Source organism: Phoxinus phoxinus (assembly GCF_949152265.1).
Source record: "Phoxinus phoxinus genome assembly, chromosome: 10".
Classification (NCBI taxonomy): domain Eukaryota; kingdom Metazoa; phylum Chordata; class Actinopteri; order Cypriniformes; family Leuciscidae; genus Phoxinus; species Phoxinus phoxinus.
This window is the reverse complement of record NC_136885.1, coordinates 22,350,386-22,370,362: the sequence shown is the minus strand read 5'-3', so window position 1 is coordinate 22,370,362 and position 19,977 is coordinate 22,350,386. Positions and strand designations below refer to the sequence as shown.

Here is a 19,977-nt window from a genome sequence, read left to right as displayed (position 1 = left end):
AAAAATAAAAATATATATATATAATTAAGAAGGTGAAACAGAACTGATCATTCATTAAACATTTTTTATTTCCTGGCCATAGCAAAACTTGTTAGAAATTTTGCACAAATTGTGCTGCCATTTATCTGGACCTGAGTGAAGTGAGTGCTAAAGAACACCCGTATGGCAGGCAGACACTCTGGATACTGGTTCGAGTGCAGTGGGATTTAGAAGTTGAGTCATCTGATGCTTCTATAATCTAGGGTACCACACACTATGAGGAAAAGGATAAACATAACCCAAAACATCTTTCTCAGGGTTCTCTCATATAAAAGCACTGATCTACGAAATGATAGCATGAAAGGACACAGTTTGGCGAAAATGGATTTATAAAGAGGGGCCAACTCATTTGTTTCCACAGCAACAGGAGACTGCACAAACAAATCGGTGGTCATTGGTCCATCACTACTCAACAGCATATGGCAGGAAAGTACTACAGAATATTGGAGAAAAAGCAGAACTTGAAATATCAGTGATAGCAGCAGATCTTGGTCTGGGATTTTCAAAATAATCAGCTTTGGCTTATAAATATCACTGCGAAAAAAACAAGAAAATCACAAAGCAAATAGTGTTATAAACATGGACATTAAGTTGAAGGGTTGCTATTTTCCTTTTTTTTTTTAGAGAATTTTGTACACCAGCAATTATAAAAATTAAAATAAAATAAAAAGCCTGAGACAAAGACAGCAATTTCCAAACATCTTTTATTAAAGAACAGGAAAATCAACTATCACCACAGGGTGAACGTTTAAACAGTTCCACGTTAACTTTTCTTTTTTTAATCACCACCTGTAACAAAACATTATCCAGTATTATATACTGTATCTATGTGTGTACAATTTTGCATATGGTGATCAAATTGCAATGATACAAAACACTCGTGAAAAACAAAAGATAGCTGATATGTATCTCCTTCAGACCAGTTATAACCCAAATAAGTCTATCATATTAATTGTCTCGTATTAATCTTGATACAATTTACAACCAAAATGGAAAAATGGATGTCGGTTATAAAATAAAGATTTATAAATGTATAAATATAAATTTGTTTCTCGTTACAAACCACTTATAAAATATTAACAAGGAAAGTTTTAACTGAGATGTGATTCATGTCCATCAAATGCAAGTATTCAATGGAACTGCTTAGCAAATAAAGTGCTATTGAAACGAATTTCTCAGAAACAAGGTTTTCTAGAAAGCAGTACAAGCCTTTGGAAAGCTTTCAATTCTTTCTTGCTCAGTAGGACTACAGGAAATATAATGATTGTTGAATTAGAGTAACAAACTGGAAGTCAGAGGTTTCTAAGCAGCAGAGCTCTGAGGGACGAAGCAACTACGTACAAGTTCAGGTCTACTGGAGTCAATCAATAAGGACAAATAACCCTGTAACAGAGCAGTCTATCTGCAAGTTAGATTACATGCTCCATTAGTTAGGCTTAAACTGAAGAATAAGCAGTGGAACTTAACTTTGGTCTCAGGTCATCACGCCATGTCCTCCAAATTAACCTGAGCCATATATGCATCCAGCTCTGCGTCCAGGCGGCTCTTGGACATGGACATGTACTCATCCAGTTGTTCATCCAACAGTTCCCGAGAAGGAACCTGATGGATGTTGAATCTGGCACGGCTGCACCCTGAATTCGCCCCAGATGTAAAACGGCCAACACCTGTGCAGACAGGATGAGAGTTTATAGCCGATGGAAGGATATGAATGAAAACATTTGCATGTACTGAATCTAACTGCACCACTTCAGTGAGGTGAAGAATACACACAATATTCATATAAAAAATGGGTAGCACTTTACAATAAGGTTAATTATTTAACTACCTTAGTTAACATGAACTAAGAATAAACAATACTACTTTAGCATTTATTAATCTTAGTTAATATTAATTTCAACATTTACTAATACATTATTAAAATCAAAGGTTGTATTTGGTAACATTTTGTGAACTAACATGAACAAACAATGAACTGCTGGATTTTTATTGACTAACATTAACAAAGATTATTAAATACTGTAACAAATGTATTTCTCATTATTAGTTCATGTCAGTTAATACATTAACTAATGTTAACTAATGAATCTTATTGTAAAGTGTTACCAAAAAATGACTTTTTGAGAGTAACATCAGCCATCTGGCAGCTTTTTAGTACTTTGAGCTATTGAGCAGAGCAAAAATTATTAATCAAGAAATGCATTTATCTGCAACAGTTAAAAAGAAATGAAACAGAGCCCATTTGTCCTAAGTTTTTCCATAAATAATGTAATATTTTCTTTTTATCTGATGTTCGTTGCTAACTGAATGCACTGCACGTGTAACAGCAAAAAGCAGATTGAATTACATGCATATAGTCAATCAAATTTGGAGGCAAAATTAATGGACAGTGAAAAGTTGTTGGCTTTTAACTGTCTGCAGGAAATTGCTTCTGAAATCATTATGGAAATCAGAAGAATTAGTTAAAACCAGTGTAAACCAGTGTGTAAAGGAATCAAATCATCATCGACCTTTTGAGATAGTTTTAAATCACTGTACTAATAAAACACAATGTAACATTTTCAGAACTCAATATTTCCTGCCCATAAAGTCACAAACACAAAATATTAACTTATGACCACCCAGATTTACAGTACACATCAACAACACTTGCTTAGCTGATCAGAAACTTGACCTAACCAGTTACAGAGAGGTTATGCTGGATAGATATTATCTAAACAACCGTAGAACTAGTAAGAAGAGGAAAACAATGTTTGCCAAACCTTGTGCTGTTCCTGGATGTTGCACCTGCTGCTCTGCATTTCCTTCTGAAGAATCCAAACATTAGGAAAGAGTTGCTGAAGTTCATTCTTTAACTAATTCCCTGATCATTTCAGTCTGATATTAACAAATCCAGCGCAAAATGAAGTAATGGCATTTTCAGGAAGTTATTTTCCTGCGGCATGAAAATAATTCATCACGTAACCCATTTTAGAGGTGATAGCATGCAGTACTTTCAGAGCCAAGCATTGAGATGAATATGAGTGCTAATAGATACAGGTATTATTATCCACCTTATTTTCAATGTAAAAGCAGGCGTGGCCATTTGTAACTTGAATTTGTATTTTGTATTTGTTATATTATTTGAATGTTTTTTTCTTATTATAAATCACACAAGTTAGCAGCACAAACAGTTTTACAATTTACTGCACTTTGTTATTCTTCTAGTTATTTACCTATAGCAGCTAATGAATCAGAAGTCTCACACGTCAACAGAAAATAGCTTAATTTCGTGTAGCAAAATAAGGTGGATAGACATCACTCGCTGCATACGAAAGCTGAAAATACAGCATACAGCAGGTAATAAGACAACAAAGAACCGGTATATCCGATTCCGATGCTTATGTACTGTCTATTGAGATACCTTAATTATTGAGGCAGCATACTTTAGGTGTATATTTTGCTGCCTATAATATCCCACCATCCTGTGCATTTGATTCTGTGACACTTGAGTAAAAAATTTATATGCACACTAAAAAATGCTGGGTTGTTTCAACACAATTTTGGGTAAAATATGGACAAACCCAAACGTTGGGTTAAAAATGTAATGTAAAATTTAAACCAACGGCTGGGTTTGTCCATATTTTACCCAAAATTGGGTTGAAACAACCCAGCATTTTTTAGAGTGTGGCATCTGGCAAGTTGCGGTGTTCAGTTTATCTATAAATGTACATTTTTCACCAACTTTTTCCACTTTTGATGTCATTTCTGGCTAGAAATGACTATTGTAGATATTAAATAAATATGTGCTTAATTATCATCTCTCTCTATTTTGTTGTACACCATTAAACCTTTTTTCGTGAGACCTTCGTGTGCAAAGTTACTGCCTGAGAGGGAAGCGGGGCAACAAGTCAGCTGCCTAAGCTTTCGGTTTCGGACACAGCCCTTGTTCTCACCTGTCCTTCTAATGGCTCCTCCTCCTCTGGTTCTCATTACTCCAGTCAAATTGATTATGCCTCCACGCTGCTGCTGGCCACAACCCCTCTGAACACCAAGAGTGTTAACTACACCTTGCTCTCTACTCATGCCTGCACACACATATATGTACATGAGATATAACATCATGCTGGTGTCTCTCTCACTTATGCTGTCACTCACTTCTCCTTGTGTTAAATCCTTTGACCAGTCCTCTTCTGCCTCCTCCTCCTCTCATCTGCCCCCGCAATCCCACCATGCACCCTCTCCCCAAGGGATGGCCGAGCCTTGCCTTTGCACTCACTTTGCAGAGTTGATTATTTATATTCTGCAGAGAGGAAGAGTGACAGAAACTATTTAGTCTACCATCAGAGATCACCAGCTCAGATATATTTGTATTTGATCAAACAGAAAGTGTCTGACAGATAGATTATGCAGGGCGGCCAGCACAGAAGGTCTGTTGGCCATCTCCAGAGCCAGCTGCTGGTTCTTCAGCGAGGCTGCAGTCTGTTGTTTCACTGCCGAGGGGATGTCCATCACATCTGCTGGCTGAAGCTTCAGCAAACTAGTGAAGCTAGTACAGGGAGGAGCAAAACAAGACCGAGAATTAAAGCACACCATGTGCTTAGTGACACTCAAGCGCTGTAAACAAATGTATTTCTTGACAACATTTCGACAACTGAATCTTTGCTAAACTAAATCTCACCGGTCATGCAAAGAGACGGTGCATGTGCTGTCCAGAATGATCTTTTGGGGATCCCGAGGATTCATTTTCACAGCTTGCAGTGTAAACGTCAAACTTTCAGTCAAAACCATAGACTGTAAAGGTCAAAACATACGCTAAAATAGTAGAATGAGTGAGTTAAGATCTAACTTTAACTTATAACGTTAGGCCTAATTCTAAGTGTACGTCACCAAATTGTGTGCTTGCTTTGCACAACGGATTTGCATGAAACTAAACTTAGCAAACATTTGAATGTGTAAAATTCAAAAGAAATGTCGCGTTAATATTTAAAAAATCGGGGTTTATTGATTTCCCACCATTGAAGTTAGCATCGAAACACGCGCTGTTATGTTGTTAGGATTAGGATAGCTTTAGTCAGATGTTTTCTGCCAGGTGTGCGGAGTTTGGTACAGTGATCACAGACGCTGTTACGGTCCGGCTGATTCTGAATATTCTACCGCCCTCTACCGGACATATCAGCACATGGACACCACAATCTAATGAACATTTTCTCCCCCTCGTTTTGCTTTAGAACTGTACGAGTGTCTTTGTACTGTGTGTTGAACACACACATTTTTTAAATATTATATTATATAATGTTATCCGTTTTCTATTTTTATTATCCGTTTTAATTTATATTATTATAGCCTATGTAAACATTTATTTATTTATCATATTTAATTCACATCTATTTGTATTTGACAATACATAATGAATTGAGATATTCCAAAACGATATGATAGAAAATAAAACCTGATTATTATTATTTTTAATTACAGTTAAAAAAAAACTATGGCTTTCGATTTAATTAAATAAACTGAATCCATCTCGTGGTTTCCAAGCATAAAGCAGAATGAAAAAACGAAACATGATTTTAATATATATTAAACTGCTAGTCAGTTGACCGACGAGTCTCTTTATCTATTTATGTTACTTATTTCACCTTATATTTCGATCCACCCAAAAAAAAAAAAAAACTCGTTAATGTTTTTTTTTTTCCTCCCACAAATTTTGTCTTGTGGCCTTGGTGTCTGTTTCATATTCAGATTTTAGTTTTATTGTGCTTTATTTGTTTGACAAAACTATACGTTTGTATCGCCAGGGGAGTTACCCCAACCCCCCCCCCCCCCCCCCCCCCCCCTCTCTCTCTCTCTCTCTCTCTCACTCACTCACTCACTGGATATGCGCGCGAGCGAGTCAGATTCAGACGTGCGCAGACATACACAGAAGAGTAAGCACATGTGACACTTAACATGTAAGTTGTCTTTATATTAACTTGCCGTTTATGTTTTATGTATTAAGTAATGTAATAGTTGTGGGAGTATACTGTCTCAGAAAGAGTGAAACCGAACAAACTAGTGTCTGATTCAGGAAGTAACTTTTCGGCGTTTCCCTTACTGAAGTTCAGAATGACAACACATATCATGGAATATATACATTTATTTGTTTAGTTAATACATATAGTTACATTGAGCTGGAATTTTCTATATATCTCTTAATACTAAAACGTTGGTGTTTTTTAGGCTACTTGAAATTAAATCCCAGAGTCTCCACATCACCTGTGTAGCACTGTCAGTCTAAATGCCCAGTTCTGAGACCTGTGGTTAAGTTCTTGTATAGTATGATTTTCCATTATTGCTGTGAAAACTATACACTGGCCTCAAAAGTATTTAGACATTTGAACCACATTTGAAAAGTTTGAATTGTATTGCTTTAGATCAGTGGTTCTACACTCACTGGCTTTTTTCAGAATCAAATTGGACATCAAGTGGACTGGTGACCCAACATAGTTTGAAAATAGTTAAAAAAGTAACAAAAATGTATTCAATACCAAATATTAATATAACAGGGAACTGCATAAGCTCAACAATATTTAGCATTTTATACACAAATACAAAACACAGTATAGGTTGACTGGACACATAGCCATGGAAGTAAAAAATAAAAGGTTTAATTTTGAAAGTTCAAAAGCCTATATGTATTCTGACTATCAACCTATATACAATTATACTAAATAGATACAATGAGCTTAACATTTAAATAATTTTATCATTATTTGTATTTGCATTGATTTTCCCCCTGCTGTCCACAGACCAGGGTTGTTGCAACTCACCAGATGGGAACCATTGCATTAGATAACAAACCTTTCTCAGAACTAAGTTCAAGTCAAGATTGACAAACCTCTTTTTGTTAAATGTTTAGAGTGAAAAGTGTGCTTGTGCTGTATTTTTTTTCTTTATTTAAAATAGGTACTATGTGATTTTATGTCTTAATATCCAATGCAATTATATTTGTAAGTGTTGGTAAAGTGTCCAGCCCACATGTATGTACCATTTCTTTTTCTCTTCTAAAATAGTGGGAGCAGAATGTCTGTGAATGCCCCGAGCAGCAGTGATGCGTGTTTAAGCATCGTTCACAGCCTGATGTGCCACCGCCAGGGAGGAGAGAATGAGAGCTTTGCCAAACGTGCCATTGAAAGCCTGGTAAAGAAACTCAAAGAGAAAAGAGATGAGCTTGACTCCCTCATCACTGCTATCACCACAAATGGAGTCCATCCAAGCAAGTGTGTCACCATACAAAGAACGCTGGACGGACGTTTGCAGGTCAGAGCATTAACAGAGCAAAAAACATCATTGTTTTTTTAACACAAATTAATCACACGTGTGACAATCAGACAAACGCATGATCTGGTGAAACTACAACTGGTCAGTGACTTCTGATGAAGCTGGCTGACCAAGGAAGCAAGTTCTGTTTAATAATTCTGGGGAAACAAGCATACCAAAATAGGCACCAGAATCCAAAACACAACATATAATACTAGCCAGTTTTTGGTAATTGAAATAAAAATGAAATAAAATTTTAATATTAATTTAACAACTTAAACTTTAAAAAAACGAATTGAAATTTAACTGAAGTTAAAGTACTAAAATTACTCAAACTAAAAAAAAAAAAGTATTAAATCTATGTAGATATATAAAAAAATAATTAAAATGACAAAAGCGCATAACAAAATTACTTCAACTAAAATTAAACTTGATAATCTAACAATAAAAGTCAATGCAAAGTATTATTTCTCTCTCTCTCTCTCTCTCTCTCTCTCTCTCCCTCTCTCTCTCTCTCTCTCTCTCTATATATATATATATATATATATATATTTATATATATTTATATATATATATTGTTAGATTTTGCTGTATTTGGCCGAGCCGTCGTTTGGGTGGCTCGCTAATGTATTAGATATCTCTAATACATAAAATAAGTACGACTGACCAGAGTTTGTGTGGGGAGAAAGAATTTATTGAAGGTTTGTTGTGTTGCAGTTCTTCAGCAGCGATGTTAGCGCGTCGTCCTTCAATAATCTTAACCCAAAGTTTGTGTATGAAGACAAAAGCGCTACATACAATAGAAAACTGTTAGGACCTCCCACAGGAGATTGATCTACACTGCAATCTACTCTGAGCAAGGTTGTTTCTTTGTCATTCACACACATCAGTTTCTTTGGGCCATTTGGTTCACACCTTTACAGACACAGATAGAGTTGATTGCATCTGAGGCACATTCACAATGTAAATGCATCTGACTAAAGTTAACTGAAATACACATAATCTTTCAATATATATGGGTATTTATACTAAAATAACACAAATACTAGCATGCTAAGCAATGTTTTAGCGGGGCAATATATTGTATACCAGGCTGTTGGTATCATCTTACACATAAATAGGCTGTTATTATGGAAAGTGTTAATTATTTTTCCTCATGCGACTGACACAGTGTAAACAGGGTATGTGACCAGTTCTCCACTTCAAATGAAATCTGAACATAAACAATATAAAATAAAGCTCCCGCATGTCAGCGTTAATTACATGTCAAAGTACAGGAAAATACACACACCACATTTTTCCTAGAGGTTCCATGCAACTTCCACAACAGAAGTGACTGCACTCGTGTCATCTACGTTATAATGAATTTTTCACAAACATAGTTAACTGAAAAAGATTCACTTAAAGAGCCAGTTAATCCAAAAAGCATGCATAAACACTTTAACTGACAAATAAACAGTCACATCATATCATAATGTCTCTTAATACAGTATGACATTTTGTAATGTGATCACTTTCATGTTTAAGACCAAAAGTCTGGCAGACTTTCACCTCTGCGGCATTTATAACCATCAGAGGAGGAGAATCGAGGTATGACTGATGTCAACATGGAAGAAATCTTTTCTCCCAAAATAGTCAGCTCATGATTTTAGAGAGAGAGGAGAGGCCCGTGGAGAATGAGACAGAAAGTTTTCCCTTCCCCCAGCTGTAGACGGGGAGAGAGGCGGGTGGAGGGCGAGGAAGGGTTGTTTTGTCTGAAACACAGGAAAGGGGCATGGCCAAGCTTAAGCCTGTCTGTCTCGTAGTCTGTGTATGTGGGAGAGAGACGACTGTGTCAGTATTTGAAGCATGAGTGCTATGCATTCAAGTAGGACATATTTGCAACAAGTTCTGAATGTATGCGTGCATCCGTAATATCCGTATGCATGTGTGCTGAACTCTGTTTCATGTCACGCACAGCCATTAGGGTTTGTTAGTGGAGAAATGTTATGTTTATGAAAATGAGAGGGTTCTGGGAGTTTAATATGGTGCTCTGTCTGTGTGTGAGTTTGTAAAACGTAATGGGTTTGGCAGTGAACCAGCTCTCTCTGTCTCTGCTTTGACTCGCTCAGGAAGGTCAGTCTCCTGGGTGGAGAATTGTAAGTCATTCCAATAGCAAATGAGGTCACAGTGTGTTGCCACTCACACATGATTTAGAGAAGATGGTCTGACAGCAGAGTCAAATGTTTCTCTGTACTTTTTATATTCTGTGTTCCTTCTCTTTCTCTGACTTCTGTCCATTGTGTGATGTCATGCTCCTGAAACTTTTGAATGACCTTGATTGAACCATGAGCTGTTAGTGACTAGATCATATTCTGATTAGAGCATCCCTGACTTCAGGGTAATATTATATAAATATGCAGCCTTGGCAAACTTAAGATACTTCTTTCAAAGACCTAAAAAAAATGATCTTACCATCCCCAAACTTTAAAACCAAATACACTACATTTTGAAATAATTATTTTTTTATATAAATATACACTGCAATTTGAAAGTTAGGGGTCATTAAGATTTTAATACAGTAAAGTTTCAGAACTTTCTATTGATTAAAAAAAATCTTGCATTTTTTTAATCAGTTTCCACAAAATATTAGGAAACAATATTTTCAACATTGATAAGAAGAAATGTTTCTTGAGCATCAAATCAGCATATTAGAATGAATTAAGCTTTTCCATACCAGAAATATATTACATGGTAAAATATATTAAGATAAAAAACATTTATTTTATCTTTATTATACCAAACATGGACGTTTTATTATTATTTTAATTTAATACTGTGAAGCTGCTTTGAGACAATCTGTATTGTGAAAAGCGCTATACAAATATTCTTGACTTGACTTGATTTATTATTTAATTGTAATACAATTTCTCAATAGCACTTATTTTCAATTTTACTGTATTTTTGATCAAATAAATGCAGCCTTGGCAAACTTAAGATACTTCTTTCAAAAACATGAAAAATATTTCTTACCATCCCCAAACTTTTGAACGGTAGTGAATATGAAGCAAATTTGACCAAATTAAAAACCTGACATTTTGAAAATAAATAATGAGATTAAAAGCAATTCATTATTTTTGAGCCCTAATATTCACGTAAAGTCTCATAATTAAGTTCTGTTAAACAAAGATGAGAGACCATGATTGTAAAATTTTCCAGGCGTGTTTTACATCACATTACAGCAACAGTCTTCTATTTCATTTGGCAAAAAGTGTAACAAACTCATCTATGTCTAAGCCATTAGTTATGTCTTTCTCGTGAGCCAAAATCATCAAATTCATTTTTCTCTGAGAACTGAATAGTCCTTTGGAACGGTGTTAAGACTCGGGACAGGGTGGAGAATGAATATGATACTGAGGACACTGAGGATTACCAGTGCAAGCAGTCCAGGGAATGTTTCAGTCAGCGCATAATAAATAATACTAAATAGATATAAGAAAAACAAAATGATCAACAAAAAGGTAGAACAGAATCCTTCTCTTTGCTAAATGTTCGTTACTCAATTCTATGTAACTTTTAAAATCTCTGTAAAAATGATTTGAGTAAAATACATAATTCTTCAAAATGTATTATTAATATCACACTAAAAGTAAAAAAAAAGTCATAGCTGTGAGAGTGTGAATAGGGTATATGTCGAACGTCGCATGATGAAACCGGAAACCTGGTCTCATCGCATCCGCTTGTCATAGAAAGTGTTAACAGCCGTATGAACTGACGCCGATATCTATGGAATTTTAAGGTAATCAGCTAACCTACCTATCTCACTTTGTTATTGGCGTTTTATTCTATTTAAATATCTTAACGTTAGTGTGAAGATTTTTTTTTTTTTTACTTTTAAATATCGATCTTCACATGCGAGGGACATTGGTTATGATCATCTTTGCTCGCTCCTTTTAAGTTATCTTGAGTAAAACAGTAAAAAAATGCATGAAGCACATACAAAAGACCTGAACCGGAAGCGATGCGTTCTGTTTTCCGGTTTCGTAATGCGACGTTCGACATATACCCTATTAAACCCTGTTCTAATACTGTACTGTTGACATCAAGTGTTGTCATTGCTCCTCAGGTGGCTGGGCGGAAGGGTTTCCCTCATGTCATATACGCTCGTCTGTGGCGATGGCCGGACCTCCACAAGAATGAACTCAAGCATGTCAAGTTCTGTCAGTATGCATTCGATCTGAAGTACGATAACGTGTGTGTGAACCCTTACCACTATGAGCGAGTGGTGTCCCCTGGGATCGGTGCGTATGTTTCTAAAAACACAAACCGCTATGAAACAAACAAAATATTTTGGTATGGAACATGCAGTATACTTGAACATGATTCTGTGTTGATATTTTTAGTGATTTTATTGTATAACGCAGTGTTCTATGTCATTTTTTCTTTCTTCTCATCTTGCAGTTGGATTCAGTTTGCCAAACACAGGTGAGCGGAGCTCTGACTGAATAGTGGTGGCTATTAGCGCTTGTATTGCTTCTCCACATGTGAAAGAATGTCTCAAACAATCATTTGGGCTAATCGCTGACGGCCCTGATCGCTATGCTGCTGGCAGCCAGCCTTTAATCAGACAGAGACTGCCATAAAATGTGTCAGATCAAGACATGCAAGGACTCGCCTTGCAGTGAGATAGACAAATGAACAGGAGTATAGAAAGGAGCTCAAAGATGTTTTGACACTCGTTCTCATCCCTCAGGCAGGCTGATAAAAGAAGAGCACATACATGACTGCATCCAGATGGAGGGTCCGTCGAGTATGACCTTACATCAAGACCATCATCCTCTAGATCACTACAGCCCACAGCAACTGAGACTGATGTCCCCAGAGCCGCCCCAGCGAACCACTTCCTCTGTCACTCTCTACCCCAGCTTGCCCCTCTCTCCACCCTGTAAGTATAGCAAAGCTTGATCAAGGCAGAAATCGTTATATTGCATTATGAGACTAATTTAATACGTTTATTTAACTTTCTTTTTTTTATGAAGTTATTTAGCTTAACTTAAATTTATTTTATTTATTGATAGATTGATTCTAATAGGGATGTGAGGGTGATTTTAGGTTCACCTGACCCTGATTAGTTTTAGAAGGTATTTACATAAGACCAAACAAGACTATTTTTAACTTGACTCTATAAATATATTAGGTAACACTTTACAATAAGGTCTTATTTATTAACATTACTTAATGTATTAATTAACATGAATCAACAATGAGCAATACATTTTATTACACTATTTATTCATCTTTGCTAACATTAGTTGCTGACAAAACTACAGCTGTTCATTGTTTGTTCATGTTAGGTCACAGTGCGTTAACAAATACGTTTTGTTTTTAAATATTTACTAGTAAATTTTGATCATTAACTGAGATTAATAAATGCTGTAGACATTCTTAGTTCATGTCAACTAATGAAACCTTATTGTAAAGTGTTACCGTATAATATGAATAATATTTTATACACTGACATAAGAGACTTCTTTGTGAAATTCAGAAAATGAATTTTCTCGCTGTCACATTGGTGGTTGCACTTTACTTGCTGTGACTACCAAACAAGTGGAATCATGGCCTCTTTGTTATATTAACACAATTGATCTCATTCTCTCTGTCTAACTCTTTTTAAAGCGAGTGGTTCCAGGTTGTCCATGCAGGTAGAACAACCTGAGGGACTGTTGCAGATCGCCTCCCCAGCGGGACGGGCATTGACCTCCAGCTCTCCACCTTCCACCCCAACCCACAGTCACGTACCCACACACAGCCAGCCCTCGTCCCAGCAGCCCTCTATCATTCAGAGTGAATACAGCACCTCCAAACACACACAGACACAGGGCTCTTACCACAGTAAGTGCATGCAGAGATCATGTACAGTCTTGTGTTCGCCATTGACTGTGCTGAATTTTATCATTGAGACTTTAGAAGTTGTATATGTTTGTAAGGCAGTTAAATTGCATGATATTATCAGTGAAAGACTCATATATGAAATCAGTATCAAGTCGTGTTAAATCTGTTTATTATGTCTCAGCAACAACCTGGACAGGGACAAGCACAGCCTCTTATACTCCAACTGGACCACAGCAGAATGGGCGGAGTCATCAGCAAGCCCCTCCCCCTCATACCAGCCACTTCTGTATGTAAATACTGATCATGTCAACTGTTTTTGTAAAATATACATAATGATAACTGTAAAATAATTTAACAATCTTATATACAATAAATTATATATATATACATATTTATATTAAATATAAATATTTATATATATACATTTTATATATATAAATACATACACTGTTGTTCAAAAGTTTACCAAGGCTGCATTTATTCGATTAACATACAATATTACAACTGTAATATTTTTAAATATTATTACAATTTATAAAAACTTGTTTTATATTTATATATATATTATAAAGTGTACTTTATTCCTGAGATGACCAAGCTGAATTTTCAGCACCATTACTCCAGCCTTCAGTGTCACATGATCCTTCAGAAATCATTCTAATATGCTGATTTTCTGCTCAAGAATTATTAGTGATGAAAACAGTGGTGTTGTTTGATATTTTTGTGGAAACAGTGATAAATATTTTCCAGGATTTTTTTATGAATAGAAAACTCAAAAGGACAGCATTAATTTGAAATATAATTTTTTGTAACATTATAAATGTTTTTTACTGTCATCATAATGTTTATATATAATGATAGCTTGCTATTTAATGATATACTTCTATTATACAGAATATACTTCTCTCTATCATCTTATCATTGTATTCTTAATTGTGTTTCCTTTAAAATTTTTTTTTTTTTACTGTTTTCAGGGTCTCAGCATCACACACCAGCCTCATACCCTCAACCAGTCTCTAACCATCCAGGTACAACATGCAACCCTCCCCCCAACACACACACACACACACACTTACATCTACATCTACATGAACACACTGTAATGAGCCTGTGTGTCATTGTGTGTACACTACAGGTCCAGAGTTCTGGTGCTCAATCTCTTATTTCGAGATGGACGTGCAGGTCGGGGAGATGTTTAAGGTTCTAGCGAACTGTCCTGTGGTGACGGTGGATGGATATGTGGACCCTTCGGGCGGGGACCGCTTTTGTCTGGGTCAGCTTAGCAATGTTCACCGAACTGATACCAGTGAGAGGGCACGGTCAGCGATCATTTAACAATAGATATACACATTAATTAATATATGCAATCGACAAAGATGCAAACTTATGAACACCTGACATCCACCCAACAGGCTTCACATTGGTAAAGGTGTTCAGCTGGAGTGCCGTGGGGAGGGGGACGTGTGGATGCGTTGCCTTAGTGACCATGCTGTCTTCGTGCAAAGTTACTACCTGGACAGGGAGGCAGGGAGAGCACCAGGGGATGCTGTTCACAAGATCTACCCAGGAGCCCTCATTAAGGTACACCTTTAATGACAACACACCTTTGCACTGCTTTATTCTTTGCAAATAAATCCAATCAGACATTAAAACCAGAAAGGGTACAGCCTTGTGTCAGAGCACTATAGATTAATACTATAGATGTTTTTGGCATTGTAAATCAGTTTTTTCCATGAAACAAGCATAAATCAGTAAACATTAATGTGTGAACAAGGACTGACATATTTGGATCAGTTTTCCCAAGTGCTGGTGAATTAATTCCATTTTATTCCTCCAGGTGTTTGATCTTCGTCAGTGTCACAGGCAGATGCAGCAGCAGGCGGCGACTGCACAGGCAGCTGCAGCTGCGCAGGCTGCAGCGGTAGCTGGAAACATCCCTGGGCCTGGCAGTGTTGGAGGAATTGCTCCTGCCATCAGTGAGTCACTGGTCCCACAAATATCAATTTTCCAGTTCTGAACAATCTCGGTAACGATTCTTAAAACCCCAAATGCCTGAACCGCTTTTCATCAGTAGTGTGTTGAATCTACAGCCCCATAGCAAATGAAGTAATATTTTACCTAAGTTTACGAGAAGCATTATGTACAGCAAAATTAAGCCAAGAAAATACAGCTTTCTATTGAGTTGTCATCACAAGCTGCATGTAATATCTTACAGCATGACAAGTTTAGCCCGATTCGCAAACAAACGACTCCTATGAACTGGTTGTTTTTAGTAAATCAGAAACAAACAGTGCAACCAATGTAGTCTGATTCACAAGCAATTGACTCTAATAAACTGGTTCAAACAGCATGACCAGTGTAGTCCAGTTCAAGAACAAATTACTATTTTGAGCTAGTCCTATTAATAAATCTTTAAAAAAATATATACTAATAAATAAATAAATAAATAAAAATAATACTCTATTATCCTATTATCCTCTATTAAATAAAGAGCATAAGAAATGCTTGGACTCGGTTGTTAATTCCTCTAAAATTATTATTTTTGTAATCTACCTAGCTAGAATGGTACAATTTATAGCTGAGAGAGAATTTCCTTTAGATGTCAGTATAACTGTTACACTATAATGTAATATTCCCAAATGAATCAGAATCGAACCATAAGCTAGTGAATCAGAATCAAATCACGACACGTGTCCAGCTCAGGTTTTGAAATTATGCCTTTCAAAAACCTAGCTTACTTTCTGTAATACACACTCTCCCTCATACATTTTCGTAGGTCTGTCAGCGGCAGCTGGAATAGGTGTTGATGACCTGCGTCGTTTGTGTATCCTGCGTCTGAGTTTTGTAAAGGGTTGGGGACCTGACTACCCTCGACAGACCATCAAACAAACACCATGCTGGGTGGAAGTTCATCTACACCGTGCCCTGCAGCTGCTGGACGAGGTCCTGCACACCATGCCCCTCGCTGACCCCGGACCTGCCAACTGACCCACAGACTGCAAAATATACAAGTCCTGTCACAAAAACATGGAAGATGACTGACAGAGAGACACACACCTGCACAGGCAAACAGTGACTCAGTCCCACATACACACATAAGCCGTCATGCCTTCACACACACACACACACACACACAGTTTTTCCACAGCCTTGGCCAACAAAGTGCCTCTGAACTGACCAGTGTTTAGTCCACTCTTGGGTGCTGTTGACGCGGTTGTCATGGTAACACAGACCAAAGCCCCCACTGATGAGTTCAGTCTAAAAGAGGTGGAAGTACTGTAGATGAGGTAAAGAGGGAGAGAAAGATCCATATAGCTGAACATATGATGGCACGGTTAATGATAGTTCACCTAAAAATTAAAATTATGTCATCATTTTCTCACCCTTACGTCGTTCCGAACCCGTAAGACTTTCATTCACAAGTGAAACAAATATTTTTTTGAAATCTGAGAGATTTCTGTCCCTTCATTGACAGTTACGCAGCTACCACTTTGACGCTTCAAAAAGTTTATAAAGAGATTGTAACTAATCCATATGAATTTAGTCCAAATTTTCTGAAGAGACTCGATCGCTTTATATGATGAACAGATTGAATTTAGGCTTTTATTCACATAAACGTTAATCAACGCACACATCAGATATGGTAAACGGAAGCTCAAAGCCTGCTTACTTGACGTGCAAGAACCAATGAGATTCATTCTTGTGTGTTACGCAATATGTTTGAACTTCCTCAAGAACCAATGAGGTTTGTTCTCGCGCGCCAAGCAAGTACAGTTAAAATTCTGTTTATGTTCGCTGACCAATGTTTATATGTGAATACAATCCTAAATTCAATCTGTTTGTCATATAAAATGATTGTTTCTCTTCAGAAAATGTGCATTAAACCACCTTAATTCATATGGATTAGTTACAATCGCTTTATGAACTTTTTGAAGCGTCAAAGTGGTAGTTGCATAGACTGTCGATGAAGGGACAGAAATCTCTGATTTCATTAAAATATTTATTTGTGTTCCGATCCGAAGATGAACAACATAAGATCGAGTCACTGATGACAATATTTTCATTTTTGGGTAAACTAACCCTTGGATTTTATATTTATATTTTACCCTTTAAAGGGGTCCAATTATACCCTTTTACAAAATCTGGATTTTGTTTTTGGGCTGTACTATAATATGTTTTCATTCTTGATTGTTCAAAAAACGCATTATTTTTCACATATTTTACATTATTACTCCTCTCCGATGAAGCTCCTCCTTCCGAAATACAAAATGTCCAGTGATTGGTTAGCTGGCCCAGTGTGTTGTGATTAGCAAATGTCCCGCCCCTCCATAACTGCAAGTTCATCTCTAGTGCAAACATAAATAAGGATGGTGTCAATTTCAAACCAATTCGAGCCCGATTCAGACCCTGACAATGTTAACGAATTAGAGGACAGTGCAGAATGGATTTCATGCACAGATTTTGCAAGCCCGGAATTCACAGGACATTTCAGAGTGGTATGTTTGTAATTTTCTTATACATTATAGATGTTATCCACCCTTTATTCGTGATATTTGTCAGAAAACTAAGGTAATACAAACAGTAATTTACCACAAAATCATGGCTAATTTTACTAAGGAGCGGCGAACCATCTTACAAACGTGAGAGCTTACATAAGCTCCAGAAAACAAATGTGCAGCGCACAGATAAACGTTTGGGTTTTCATCTTCAGGAACAGTGTTTAAAATAAATTGTAATTACTCTGTTCATCAGCCTTAGGAAGGTCAAACAAATAAGTTTTGTCTCTTTGACATAGCGACAACACTGTCTTCTCTAATGCAGCTCAGCCAGGCCTCGTCCCTTTTTTGCGTATTCCATGGGCGGGATTATTTAAATGAGCACCATTATGATGATTTCATAAGATCCTGAAAAATCGCACTGTAGTCCAAACGAGCCGTTCGTTGTAGTTCCTGAAAAGGGGATTCTGTTAAGTAAAATGTCTCTTTTTGGAGTTAACTTTGAGCTTTGTAACCTTACAGGTCTTTTGTATGCTCAAACAGCAACATTTCACACTAACTTAAGTTGAAAAAGTGAAAAAGCATAAAATGACCCCTTTAAAATGTCTTTAGGAAGCCATTAGTTATAAAACATCTATTTTGGCAAAATTACATTGGAGTAGAATTTGAAAAATTGCAGGGCTGGGTATTTAGGGTTGCAAAATGTCCCTACTATTTTTCAGAACACTACATAAAAGTTTTGAATTCATAACACAAATTTATTTAAAAAATAATATATACAACCAGTAAGAATATTCATAAAAAAAAAAAAAAAGAAATGCCAATATTTGATCATTTTAATAGTGTAAATATTTTAAATGTATTACCGGTCATTTTAATACCACTTCGTTAAAAATGTTATTTATAGAATTTAATTATGAAACAGCTCAAAACATTCAACATTCATTAGCCTCAATTGTGTGAGAACAATAGAAAAATGTTTGACCCCTAATGCCCAGTGTTGCATAATTGTATCAATTTCTGAGTGTCATCTATGCTACTGCTACGTCACTTGTAGTTTGTATCCACATTTAGTGAAAATTAGGTAATTCATTGCTTTATTCAAATCTTGCAATTCTGCTACACTAGGTCTCTAAGGGTTAAAGCTCTGACTCAATTTGATTTATCATAGTTCTTAAAGTGGCAGCTGACCTCAATGCTGAGTGCAGGCAGGACATCCATGAACAAATGCATTTAAAACCAGCTAATAGAAAGGAAAAAAAATTCTGTAGTATACAAACCAGTTTATTTAATCTGACAAATCTTGAAATGAAACCCAAAAACAAGTGATATCAAGTGAGATCAAAGAATCTGCAGTTTAAAAGACAATCAGCTTGTTATGAATACCATAATAGTTTATAATTCAGTGATACAGAGATAAAAGTTGTGTTAACAGTAGGATTTTCGTCTGCTAGGCTGTACATGAGTGATGCCATAACAATGTGCCATAACAGTCTGACACATTCAAGCTTTTATAAGCCATGGCGTGAGGACACCTAGTGGTTATTTTTTAAAGTATTACATTCCTTCATACACAGCCCTGCATTAGACTCGAGTTAACTTACATGACTCTTGTTTAAGCTTTATTTATTTATTACGAATTGTATTCAATTAAAAGATTTTGCTAGAGGCTGTGCTATATTGTGAATATATTCATGGCAAAACACCTCCAAGATATGTGCTTGCTAAATAATTTTTTGTTGCAAATCCCACTTGCTTATTGTAAGATAATATATAATGGGTCTGCCACTGAGGGGGGCCTCCAAACATGTGTTCAGCCCTACTTCAGCCGTGACTATATTAAGAATACAGCGCACACTCAAATGCCTTATTCCATAAAATGGTCCCTACATTAAAAAAAATAGTAAGAAAAGTAAACTCGGGTAATATCTGTCCGCTAGGCTATATGACACCTGACATAATGCACTAACAACAATCTTAAAGAACAACTTTCTTGGTACTAGCACCCCTCTGTCCTCATGGGAACCCAAAGGAATAGGAAATGTAGGTATACAGATTCCTATACAGATAGGAATGTGTTGCAAAGTACACAATCTCAGCAGATGCAGAAGGTCACGGATTTCCAAAACCTTTTTTTGTCAGCCAAACCATTTGATCTGAATCTATCTGAAATATTTACTTGATAAAATCGTGAGATTTTAAGATAATATTTCAACACGTTTGCATGTTCATGGTTCTCTAATGACAGTCTCATGACCTGCAGATAAACAAAAAATATGTAATATTTTTA

General features: G+C 36.3%; 2 protein-coding genes across 9 annotated transcripts; one reads left to right on the top strand and one right to left on the bottom strand.

Annotated features, from left to right (window-relative positions):
* On the bottom strand, nucleotides 1–5,183 carry chtopb (chromatin target of PRMT1b). Of its 8 annotated transcripts, XR_013799421.1 has the most exons (9): nucleotides 5,035–5,183; nucleotides 4,700–4,812; nucleotides 4,417–4,567; nucleotides 4,177–4,321; nucleotides 3,975–4,106; nucleotides 2,802–2,846; nucleotides 1,381–1,706; nucleotides 1,188–1,285; nucleotides 5–828 (listed from the first exon to the last, which is right to left on the bottom strand). XR_013799421.1 is itself a non-coding variant. In XM_079627030.1 (8 exons), exons 1-7 carry the CDS (start codon nucleotides 5,047–5,049, stop codon nucleotides 1,522–1,524), a joined length of 786 nt encoding a protein of 261 aa, XP_079483156.1. In that variant the 5' UTR covers nucleotides 5,050–5,160; the 3' UTR covers nucleotides 5–828; nucleotides 1,507–1,521. The 8 variants fall into 8 exon arrangements, 6 of the variants coding, with proteins under 6 accessions (XP_079483158.1, XP_079483157.1, XP_079483160.1 ...); XM_079627030.1 differs by lacking the exon at nucleotides 1,188–1,285 and having other exon boundaries at nucleotides 1,507–1,706; nucleotides 5,035–5,160; XM_079627033.1 differs by lacking the exon at nucleotides 1,188–1,285 and having other exon boundaries at nucleotides 6–828; nucleotides 1,507–1,706; nucleotides 4,700–4,833; nucleotides 5,035–5,119.
* Nucleotides 5,184–5,871: 688 nt separating this feature from the next.
* On the top strand, nucleotides 5,872–18,486 carry smad10b (SMAD family member 10b). The gene is made up of 12 exons (XM_079626686.1): nucleotides 5,872–5,972; nucleotides 7,074–7,320; nucleotides 11,426–11,600; nucleotides 11,761–11,784; nucleotides 12,053–12,244; nucleotides 12,976–13,191; nucleotides 13,373–13,477; nucleotides 14,166–14,219; nucleotides 14,327–14,510; nucleotides 14,604–14,772; nucleotides 15,029–15,167; nucleotides 15,968–18,486. The coding sequence occupies exons 2-12, from the start codon at nucleotides 7,084–7,086 to the stop codon at nucleotides 16,177–16,179; spliced, it is 1,707 nt and encodes a 568-aa protein (XP_079482812.1). The 5' UTR covers nucleotides 5,872–5,972; nucleotides 7,074–7,083; the 3' UTR covers nucleotides 16,180–18,486.
* Nucleotides 18,487–19,977: the final 1,491 nt, after the last annotated feature.

Bases quoted from the DNA above. Each gene is read 5' to 3' on its own strand.
- chtopb (XM_079627030.1), bottom strand. The intron at 2,847-3,974 runs GTGAGAACAAGG...TGGATTCTTCAG, and splicing joins AGGAGCCATTAGAAGGACAG to AAGGAAATGCAGAGCAGCAG. The intron at 1,707-2,801 runs GTTTGGCAAACA...CTGTCTGCACAG, and splicing joins ACATCCAGGAACAGCACAAG to GTGTTGGCCGTTTTACATCT.
- smad10b (XM_079626686.1), top strand. From the start codon at position 7,084: ATGTCTGTGAATGCCCCGAGCAGCAGTGATGCGTGTTTAAGCATCGTT. The intron at 14,220-14,326 runs GTACAACATGCA...TGTACACTACAG, and splicing joins ACCAGTCTCTAACCATCCAG to GTCCAGAGTTCTGGTGCTCA. The intron at 15,168-15,967 runs GTGAGTCACTGG...ACATTTTCGTAG, and splicing joins AGGAATTGCTCCTGCCATCA to GTCTGTCAGCGGCAGCTGGA.